The 12,209-nt window shown below is 29.8% G+C and overlaps 1 protein-coding gene across 6 annotated transcripts in view; it reads right to left on the bottom strand.

Annotated features, from left to right (window-relative positions):
- Positions 1-3,995: 3,995 nt before the first annotated feature.
- Positions 3,996-12,209, bottom strand: part of LOC145935477 (protein Star) — a 43,290-nt gene continuing 35,076 nt past the window's right edge. For all 6 annotated transcript variants that reach the window (XM_083037106.1, XM_083037253.1, XM_083037170.1 and 3 more), the window contains exons 2-6: positions 10,407-10,598; positions 9,662-9,875; positions 8,330-8,494; positions 8,041-8,229; positions 3,996-7,765 (exon numbers count right to left, since the gene is read on the bottom strand). In XM_083037106.1, the coding sequence (XP_082893232.1) occupies positions 7,580-7,765; positions 8,041-8,229; positions 8,330-8,494; positions 9,662-9,875; positions 10,407-10,597 (945 nt within the window). In that variant the 5' untranslated portion in view covers position 10,598 and the 3' untranslated portion in view covers positions 3,996-7,579. The remainder of the gene's footprint in view (positions 7,766-8,040; positions 8,230-8,329; positions 8,495-9,661; positions 9,876-10,406; positions 10,599-12,209) is intronic.

Below are 12,209 nucleotides of genomic sequence, written 5' to 3'. Positions count from 1 at the left end.
CATCTCGAGCATTTCGTAATAGCCTTTGATAACTTAAAATAAAAGAAACCAGGTCACTCAATTCAATACCTAATATTGAGAAGTGTTCCTTTTCATGCAAAATATGTAACATTTTTTTTACACAAAATATATAATAATAATATTTTTGAACTTAAATATAAATAAAACATCCTATACTCGTCGATTGCTTTTTAATTAATATAGTGAGATGTAACTGCATAATATAATAGTAATTTAATATGTTATTTTTTCAAGATATTTTTTCCAAATAATATCTTTGTCGGTTAACATGAAATTTCCATTAATCTTCGAAAAAAATAAAATCGTGTCAAAGATTTCCTAAGAAATTTACAATTTGTTATCTTTGTAACAGAGGATTCTTTCGCTGTACAAAGAACTTGCTGTGCTTAAAAAAAAACTTTTGCTTTCAATTTCACTTTAATATTTGTACGTTTCAAAAACGTTGTACATTATTATCATTTTCCATGTATTCTGTGCGAAATAACATTCGTTGAAATAATAGAAAATGAAAAAAAATTATACAGCGCAAATCAAAATATATCAAAAAGTTATACGACAAAGCATATATGTCTCTATTCCGTATTAAAAACGAAAAAAAATAATATACATACAAATTGTGCAGTATTATTTTATACAGTGTGAAATTTACTGCATAAATACACGATATTTTGGCTTATAAAATACAATATTTATAGAATATTTTAGTAAAATGTGTTTAGTATAATTACATAGAACGTACAATGAGAGCGTCCATCGTAAAATGAAAAGCGTTTTGACGCGAAAATATTCAATGATTTTACAAAGAAAATAAAAGCTCGCTCTGACAAATGTAACTGCTTATTTTCAGCGGAACACTCTTTTTACCGTTAAAGTTTCGTGTGAAAGACACTTCAGTTCGATTTCAATCGTTGACAGAACGCTATTTTCAGTTTTCTCCACCGTCAATTTCCTCCACGTCGAATTTTGCGCTTATTGAGCACAAAAATTTGATAAATTTTAAATTTAAAGTATAAATAAATCTTTCATATATACAAAAAAAAGTTTTAAAAATTACAATTACAATGATTATTATTTTTAGAATTAATTATTATAATTCTTACAATTTCTTCATAAAACAAATGCTTGTTTTAGAAAACAATTTACTACTAAAGATTTTCTATCATAAATGAGAGAAAAATTCGATAATAAATTTTCCAACATAAGCCATGCTCGGTAGGAATAGCAATAAAATCACATCGATAAATCACTTCATATTTGATCCTGGATCGATATCCGGATTGCGATCGTATTTTATCTGTTATTTTCACGAAAAATCCATGACGCAATACTATATACAATATAACTAAGAAGCCGTTATCGCGATTTTCTAAGTGAACGGTAAATATACGTCGAGATTTGTTTAGTGATTAGAACTTCTTCGATGCCACCTAATCATGGCTCTAAAGCTAATATATCTTTTTTTTTTCGTTATTATCGCATTACTGCTTCAAACGTCCTGAAGGAAAAAAAAAATAAGTTAATACTTTATAAATCGAAAGAGTAAAAAGATTAAGCTTAGCTCCTCAAATTGATATATTACCGTTAAAATTTGCTATCAAACAATTTAAGATAATATTAATTAATCGCTAAAATATATAGTACCTGCATTATGAAATTAAAATTATTCCTTTTGGAAATTGAAAATTTAGTAAGGCGTAATATTATAATATTAAATTAATTTACACAAATAACGTCTTAATCAAAATAAAATTAATTTTATTGTTCGGAATATTTTTATTTGTGCAATAATAATATATCTGTGTATCAATATTAATTTAAAACGCAAGGTACTAACTATTTAGCGTTAATATATGTATATATAATAAAATAATATGTACAATGTTAAATATTTCGCGGTGCGCAGCAAATTAACTGTAACACATGATATTTGGCCTTTACGATGTATAATATGTTATTATTATCACAGATGCTCATCTCGTATTGTCATTTGTACAGCGACACTCGAGCAGAAAGGTAGTGATGCGAGATGCTTCGTACATTGTAGAATTTTTATTCAAAATGCAATCGCGACAATTTCTTATTTTTTCTGTTATTTGTGAAAACAATTGTTTATTTTTATTTATTTATTTAATTTAAGTAAAGAGATAAAAAAGTAATTTTATTTATAAAATTTTATAGAAGTTTATAAAGAAATGTTGTACATAATTAATTTAAAAATAATTAATCCCAAGATAGTAATTTATTTACGAATTAAATTTTCTGTAAAATTTAAAAGAAAAGAACATTATAAGGAAGTTATTTGGATAGTTATAAGAAAGCCATTTCAAATATCTTTTCCATAATTCATTGTAAAAGATTGATAATTAAAAAGATGCTAAAAATCATTAAGTAACAGATTTATATTAAATTTATTTTAAAACACAAGAAGAGAGAAGATAAAATTTCTCTATAATCCACATAAAATTAAATAATTTATTTTCTCTTTCTCTTTCTCTCTGCCTTGTACAATAGTTAAAATGGTAAATATATCGATTAGCACCTACATAGAACCGTATAATTATAAATCTCATCTCACTGAAAGCACCGGGCGATATAAATTGAACCTCGCTAAGCATGAAAAGTTGCAAATCTACGATCATATAAAAGTTTGGCTAAATTTGTATATGTAGTATGCGTACTAATATCATTGTGTTCAATATTAAATTTTTCGTTGACAATTTTTTATTCGAATCTTAATTTGCATAAACTTTAATTTGTTAATAATTTTTTAATCAATTACAAGCAATGACTATAATCTTTCAGCTAATGTTATTTAAAGCCATGATTTTGATAACAAATTAAAGTTAAAGTTATTGGGGCTGGCTCTTTTATCGATATATTTATCATCGAAAGTGTCTTTTCAGAACACATGAATTATAACGTTATGTAATTACTACTTTAAATAATAATTCTAATTTATACACAAATAAATATATTATCTTTGTAAAAAAAATTATTTTAAATTATTGATAAATTCCAGCTCTAATATTTATAAAATAACATAAATAATAATAAATATGTAGATTTTTGTAAGAGATTATTTATTAAATTATAAAATAAGAAATTAGAAAGGATAAAGGTCTCAATAAATTTCTAATTTCAAAATATAATATTTAAATTTATTGCTTTCGAAAGGAATCGACTGTCTTTCGCAGGACAGAAATGTAAGAAGCCTTATTCGACACGTCAAATACGAAATACAATACAATCTAAAAAAAGAGCAAACAAAAATGAAAAATATCTCAAAAAACGTATAGATATTACAATTAAGTCGTATAAATATTAGCGAGAAAAAGAGAAATTTTTTCAAATTAGTATCATATCAATAATCAAAAATAATTATAAAGATAAAGTATAACAAAAAAATGAATTATTTTTCTAAATAATACAAGGATTTATAATGAAATCGCGTAATTGTGCGTAATTAAATTCTTGTAAATGTATATTCTCGCGAATGAGAGTAATAATTCAAATAATTTATTTGAAGAATGTGAAATGAGAATGAGATTACATTTATCTATATTGAAATTGTGAATGATTAAATTGCGGTTCCAATTAAAATATTCTCGTATTTGCTTGAGCATAATATATGAAACCTTCAGCTTTAGAATCATATTGTATCTTGAAATATTGAATTTTTATTTATCTCCGTGGGTATAGATGTGTGAAATACTTTAATTATTTCAATTTACTTTTACTCCATTTTATTTTATATATATTATATATATTTTATAGTTTAATTTTAAAATCATAATGTTAAATCTCAATATATAATTACATATGGTGATTTTTAAAGAATGAAGTTCCATTTATATACACACATACATTTATATACACGAGGTAGAGACAAAGAAAGAGAGAGAGAAAGAAAGAGAAAAAGAAAAATTCCATATTCAAAACTACAATTTTGATCCTAAATATGAGAAGTTTCTTAACAAAATTTACGAGTTCTTGATTGAAACCTTTCATAAAACCTTGATGGAAATCTTTCATCTCGTAGATCTATGTATCCGTGAGTTTCAAACTTTTTAGATTCTCAATCGAAAAACTTTGAAATCCAATTCTTCAATGTCCAGAAAAAAACTTTCATTTTATGAATAGTGCTCTTCACGAAAATTTAAATGCTACAAACACGCAATCAGCGATAAAAATAATATAATGATCGTCGCAACAAAGTGATGATTGATGCAAAGAAAATCATATTATTCTTAATAATAATACTATAATAATATTATTATTCTTAAGTATCTGTTGTATTGAACACTTTAATGAATCATACAATCGCAATAATGCGTCAGTAGGCTCTTGAATTAAAAAATCCGCTTTCGCAGTGTACATTTAACGCTAATGACACCTGGTTCTCATTCTTAATTATGCGATTTAAATTACAATATAAATAAAAGGTTATACCACGTTTAGCGTTAAACATGCATTACGAATGTAAGTAGTTCTCGCATTGCCTAAAATTATTGTATAATGAAATTCAAATAATACAAAAGCAATATTTTCATTTAGTATTCTTGTTTCCAAGTGGTTTGCTATCATTTCACATGATGATTCCGAACTTGCATCAAATTCTTTAGAAATAAGCAAGTTCGCAGATTACATGGCATCTGGAAAATAATAATTTTTCGCGAACCGAGGTCAGAAAAATTTTAGAGATTGAAATTTAATGCTCAATTAGCAAACATTATTTTCTTATTGAAAGAAATGCTTCCTAAGTGAGAAATATGTACTTACACATATAAATAATATATTAATAATAAACACTATGTAATTTCTTATTTCTCTAAAATTTTTACAGACGAATCGCGCGAAAGCTTATAATTTGCAGAGAACAAATATCTTTAAAAAAATAATATCTAAAGATATATATCTAATTAATATGTAGATTCCTATCGTGGAGATAGAATTTAACAAATGCGAGAACTACTTTGCGCAGATTAGTGTTACTTATCGATGCTATTCTATTCTAGGATATCTTAAGAAAATATTATCTTACGCACTAATAAGGCCTGTGTTTTAGGTATTTACGTCCCCATTCTTTGTCACACGTGTAGCACTGAATGCAATGCATATTTAAAGTTCTGATAAACAGCGGATCAAATTGATCATAAATCATTTCCGTTATCATTTGATCCATAAATAACATGTAACACGATGTGACATGAAGAACGTGCTCGGTATAAATATAAAGATGAGATTCGGACGGTCGCTATTTTCTGAGCGCGCGATGCGAATATATGCGGGAGCTTAAAAAATATCTTAGATTAACTCACTTGCTTATCACCGTGATAACACATTGGCGCGTGTACCGCATTGGCGACGATGCTCGCACACGCGTGCAATGTTTCTTAAAAAATAAAAAGTCGACGCTCCCTTCGTAAAACGCATTACTGTCGATTACTGTCGCTCTAACTTACCTTAGATTAAAACGTGCTACCATAAAATTGTACGAAAAGTAAGGTTTCTTCTCGCTTTTTTGGTGTGGAAGATATCAGACATGGACAGTTGAACTCTTCTATGACTGATTGTGAGCAGGATTTATCGAGGATTGAATTTTCGAGTATAGATTTTCTCGAATCATTAAGCAATGGGTCTCTTGAATCTTTGAATTATCAGATTTATAGCTCAACAAGAGTCTCAAAGAATTCGTATTCTGAGGACACTTTAACTTTAGATCTTGAAACTTCAAAGAACTTTGAATATCTGATTCTTATATCGTAAAAATTGCATTTTTACACGAATGTCTCATATATTCTATTACGAAAAAAAATACGAAGACAAAAATAAATAGACTATTATTTAACTCAGCCGCGAAAGAGTTAATTTCTCACCTTCTACTACGGTTCCAGTATTTTTTTTTCTACATAAAACTAAAATTCTACATTCTACAAGAACTACGAAAACTTCACCATCTGTTGTTCTTTCGCTTTCTCGAGATCAAATTAATTTCGCGTTATTTTTCATTAGGGCAAAAATGGAAGAACACGGAGCAAAGAATGATAATCAAGTAATCTATGCACAAAGCCAATCATTTTTGCTAATATACGTATTTTACAGACACATGAAATAATGAAAATCAGTTTGCACATAATATGAGTTTTTTTAACACAAACTGTTACGTGTTTGACCTGTAGAAAAATTAGTATCTATAATCTAGTTTCTTTTATATTTTTATCATGTAAATTGTAAATAGTCACCAATTATTGGAATATCTGGAATATCTATTGATGAATCACATTCATTAATGCATGTACGATATGTATGAAATGAACAGATCATTATAATGGTGTCGCATGATTTTAAAGTATTTTCTCGCGAAAGAAAAGAAATGTCACAAGAAGATGGGAAAGCGGTTCTGTGTTTTCACACGGAATCTCAGTCTTTATCGTACGTGTCATTTGCACACATAAATAGAAAAATTAAAAAAAGCTCTCTCTTCTCAGGCTTGTTAATAAAGTTATCGATACTCGTAAAGTGTAACTGAAAAAAAGAAGACGACGAGAAAAATCGCAGCAAGTCTCGTGATAATAAGACATATGCAGAGAGCCATGTATCTATGAAACAGATTTAAGGATTCGCACGTTTCCGTCATAGCGACCGCAAAATATACGCGCTTTTTTAATACGTTATCACTATATTTCGTCCGCGTCGATGAGAGAAATCTTTGAATCCCTTATTGACTGTTCGACAAGCGTATATCAAGAACGCCGGAGAGTAATCCGAATTCTCGATTTCTCAAGGTTACACAACTTTTTAGATGTAGGATCATAATTTATCTCCTGGATACGGGCAATTTATAAGAAGACTACATACAAGGACAACTCGAGGGAATTCTTAAATTTTATATAATTTGGAGTCGAGATACATTATGAAACTAAGATCTTTGAAACTTAAATTACAATTTTAAATATTTCAGAATCTGGAAAAAATAAATCCCTCTCTCAAAATTTATAATTTCTAAATGTTTTAATTTAATTTGAAGAATTTTGTACCTTTGAACTTTTGAAAAATCAAAATCTCATTTCTCGGCTATAATTTCGACTCAATTCTTTAAATCGTTGAATCGTTCAAAATATAATCGTTATATATCTTCCATTTTAACTTTGATCAAAATTCTTAAACTCATGAGTCTTTCGAGATTTAATCGATGATTGTTAGCAGTATAGTTTTAAGTTGCCGATTATCCTATAAATTGCAGGAAAGACAAACTTACCTTCTGTTAAGTGCCTTCTGAAAGTATCCCACAAAGCACGAGACAACAGATTCGAAAATTCGACAGAAAACTAATTCTAGGATTGATTACTTCCGGTGTCCTTAATATCGACGGTGAATTAATTCGTCCTTGTATGAGATCGAACGGGAGATCGCACTTTTGATCGAAAGAAATATTTTTAGACAGTAATTAAAATATTAAGAACGAATCAAAAGCGCAGCGAGAAGGGTTAATGGCGTCTCGAATCGCTGCGACAGACCCCCTCCTCCCTTTGTCCATCGCATTAACCTGAGTCAAGAATCAAATCTTACGCAGAGTATTGTACAAAAAAATCCACTTTCCGGTGTCTGTCGTGTGTACGTGCTTGAATCTCCGGCTGGTCATCTTGTCGATAAAGTTCTTTGTTTCTGTCTCACTGTGATTGGGATGCCAGCGTATCGACAGTATCGATATTCTTATAATATCCCAAGGGATGGTGTCGAGTACCTATTAGTAATTTTTCATCGCTTTTACAAGCTCTACGATACTTATTACCGATTACATTTTTACAATTCCTTGATCAATCACATTTTAAAGGCAAACGCTTCCTGGGCAAACTTGTCAAAGTCGAAATATGCATTTAACATAATATGTTTCAAATATTTAAATCTCGAAAGTAAAACACTATTTCCGCTCTTTTTGAAAATAAAATGAAAAACAAATAAATATATTTCATAAAATTTGTAATTAGAAAGAAAATTATAAAAGAAAAAAATATTTACCTGACCATCGGGAGCATCAGGACTATCTAAGCTTAGATAATCCAGAGTCGTAATGTTATATGCCAATAGTACGCTATAGAGGGGAAAGCACTTGAGTCTAGTGGTAGGAAAGCCGTCGTCCGACACAAGGCTGTTAGGGCCGTCGCCCAATTTGGTGACCTGCACCTCCGACTCCTGGTGATACTTTATCTACAATATATCATTCGCGCGCGTGAAACGCATACGTTCGATTTGTCATCGCGCTTCCTCAAAGAAAAGCTTGCTGAAAAAAGTACGATCTATCTCTCACCTCTTTGGTATCCGTGTCTGTGCTGAGACAGGCATGGAGGACTTTCGATCGCGGATTCCTGGTGCTCCTCTGCGCCTCGAAGAAGCTCTTGGGTTCGGTTAGTATCAGAATGCCACGCCAGTTCAGATTGGACTCTAGCCAAGCGGTGCTGGAAGTCACACCTATCTGAAAGAACGATGGCGCTTCATAATGATCGATAACGAACGAATTTACGGTCACGAAAATCGCGATAGAAATCGAGAGATCGAGTACACCATCACAAGTCGAATACACCATCGACCTAATTTTCGCCCTTTGCGTGCAAGAAGGTAAATAGCAAAGCGGAGAGATACCGAAATTCATGTATACATTTATCTCGTTCATCTATTTTTAATTGATTGCGTGCCGATAATAATTTGCGTGTTTCGCTAATATTACAGTGCACTATCATAGATGATAAAGAACTATAATACAATATTATGGTATCTAATATAGACTTCTAAGACTATTAAAAAAAAAAACACCGACATTTAATTTTAAGAAACTTGATAAATTGCGAAATAAAACGTACAATGAAATTTTGTTTGAGATAAAACTAAATTCCAAATTCTGTAAGAAGTATATGTTCGTAAACTTTTATATATATTATATGTATAATATATTTATATATGAAAAAAATACTTTGAAAATGCTTTCTCAAAAATTTGCATATTAAAAGCCTAACAAATTCTACATAAAGCGATATCATCTTGAAAATTGTAATCTTCTAAATTTCCATGATGCTTTTATATATATGGTAAAAATGCAGAAATTAAATTTTAATTTTAATTTTAATTTATAAAACTTATAGAATATTTTTTCTTAAAAAAATGTCTTTATTATAACTTTTTAATATTTAATAGTAAATATATTTGTATATATGTATGTGTATATATTGTATATATAATTAAAATTTTAAAAATTTCAAAAAAACCATTCAAATTTTTTTTCAGTAAACACGGTAAAATTCTTGTATTTAATTATATTTCTCGAAATCTTAATTCGTAAAACAACTTTTTATTTTCAATTGTTCATAATTTGAGAATTATTAATATCTTAACTTATCGATTAATTATGAAATGTTCTCTCTTATTATCTCTGATTGATTAAACATTCTGTCAGCAATTAAGAACTTTAAAAGACTCTGTATGATATACAGGCCATTCTTCATTATGAATACGTCCATGAACTGCGAGTTCCACAAACAAAGAGAGATTACGCCGTCACATTGAAAAGATGAGAGACTTTCAATGTGCGCAACGGTGACATGTGAAACATTAATCATGCTCGAGATTAAAATGGAAGAATCCTCACCCTGCTGATGTACTCCATGTAGATACCCTCGCGCTTGCCCTGCGACAAGCTGACCACATACTTTTCCTCCGACGTTTCGTTGGCGTTCAAAGGGTCCTGATGGGTCGTGGATTTCAGATGCACCTGTCGTATGTATGCGATCAATTGCGGATTGTCCATGGAAACGCTTTCGAGCACGTAGTCCCTGGTCATGTTCGCATCGAACGCCTGTTTCCTGTAACGGAACGTCCGCTTTAAGCTACACCAGTGGTGTTCAACCTTCTAATCTGCAATTCAATCGTGTAATCCTTTTCCAGAGTAAACAAGCGAACATTAATAATTTTCACACGAATTCACGTCAAAATCTGATCGCTTCCACGGTAAATCGCGTATCATATATATATCCTTTTTTCAACGTAAAATGATGAAATTTTAATATAGAAAATATACGTGAATTTTAAGATCATTCAAAATGAAAGAGAGATTTTAATCATGAAACTTGGAGACTTTGGGGAGTCAGAGGGAGAAAAGAGAGCGCGATTAAGAGATGTAGAGATTTTTATAATAAATTTTCACACTAATTTCGTATATTTTTTCTTTCCAATAAAATTACATGTAATATTTTTTTCTAACATTATAAGAAATAAAAATAAATTTTGTCGAAAATTGAGGGTAAACAAATATTTTCAATATTATCACATGAAAAATAGCAGAAAAAAATTCGAAAGTTTTATTAAAGAGATGGCTAATACGTAATGCAACTTACCTCAAAGCTGCCGCTTCGCTCCAGACGAGAAGCACGGCCATAGCAGTGCAAAAGGCGGAGATGAAGGCCAAGCAGGGGGCCACTTTTTTCCACCAGGCCCTTTTATAACTGGTAAACGACGTGCCGACCAGATTAGGCCCTATAAACGGCGGCAGAGCTGTGTTTGACGAAGGTACCACTGCGGGACGCATTCTGCGAAAATAGAACGAACGTGTAAACACGCGTTGCACGCAAATCACGAAAATGAGACACCCGGTGACTTGCAATCTAACAACTTTGTGATGTGTCACGTATTTTATTCTATTCTATTCTATTCTCGAAGCTGCTTTCAACCCCGAAATCTTTGCAGCAGCAGGTAAATATAAGGATTTTATAATTTTTCAATGCTATTGAACCTTAAATAATAGATGAGCGTAAACTCGTTTTTCAGTTAATCTAATTGTAAATCAATTTAAAGAAGTAAGAGATAGCTGAAAACTGACGCAACTGTAATGAAGAAAATTAGCAGGAATCAGCGGATAATCATAGGGTAACTGAAATAGGGTATTACTCTTTCAATCAGCAGCTTAATTAGTAATTAATAAAATCTTGCTTCGCAATTAACTTACAACGGCAAGTATTATGAGAAAAAGGTTCGAAAATAAAATTGATTTAATTGATATAAAGTTTAAATCAAGTAAAAATCTTGAAAATTTTAAAAATTGGGAAAAGTAGAATAACTTTCTATACAAAAATAAAAAAAATTTATATTTTTTTCTCCGCTAAGAAAGAATCGAACGTATTATATTCAACAAAAAGGCTGTAATTTAGAAGATGTATGAATTTTCTGAGACACCCTATACACGCATGCAGGTATATAACCATGAGTCACTCTGCACTTTCTAACCATCATTTTTTTCAGTCACGTTCAAGTAAATGCACACCTAAGGATTCGAGACAAAGGAAGACCCTTATGGATCAGATTATCACTCATTTGTGTCATCTATCACAAATTGTAATTCCACGAATAAAAATGTATTTTTACAATTGATTAATTTTATTTTATTCGATATATTTTTCATATTATAGAAATCATATTTTATTTTTATTTTATACTTTATTTTTTATATTTTATTTTATATTTTATATTTTATATTTTACTTCATATTATGTGTTGCAAAAGATATATATAAAACGCAATATTTTTTTTAGCTTTTTATTCTCAAAGTTATGTTATAGAGAACTGTTATAAATATTTATTTTAAAAAATCATTTCTCCAAAATTTAATAAATTAAAAATAAAATTAACTTTTATATATTAGAAATTATAAAATACATTAATTGTAAAAAACGTAATTCAGAAATAAGGATGTACAGTATGAATTGACTGTACTGTATGAATTGATAATCTTAACAAACTTTGCAAAAATAGTTTTGCATCATATATTTACATTGCAAGTACTTTAAAAATTTTGTTTGTTTAAAAAGCCTAGACTTTTGATGAAATGCTGTCCTATTTTTAATTTGACGTTTTAATAAAAAGAAAAACCAGTCTTTCTATAAAATGCCTCAATTTACAAAAAGCCTGTAACACATTTATTAGATAAGTTTGCGTGTGTTACATCGTACGGAACAATGTTTGCTCCGTTATTTGTCTCACACTATTAAAGGTGTGCCATGTTAGCGGCACAAACTTCGCCTCACTTCGTGCATCTCACGGTTCGCTTAACTAATTCACTGCGAACTTTTAGAAGGCAAAGCAAGCCAAGTATTCGTCATAAAATATTATTTGCTTGTCTGGATTGAGACAAATTTTTTCTACGT

This window comes from Prenolepis imparis, unplaced genomic scaffold, assembly GCF_030444845.1.
Source record: "Prenolepis imparis isolate NDT839.2.m4 unplaced genomic scaffold, iyPreImpa1.0 SCAF_1, whole genome shotgun sequence".
Taxonomy (NCBI): Eukaryota; Metazoa; Arthropoda; class Insecta; order Hymenoptera; family Formicidae; genus Prenolepis; species Prenolepis imparis.
This window is presented reverse-complemented; position numbering and strand designations above follow the sequence as displayed.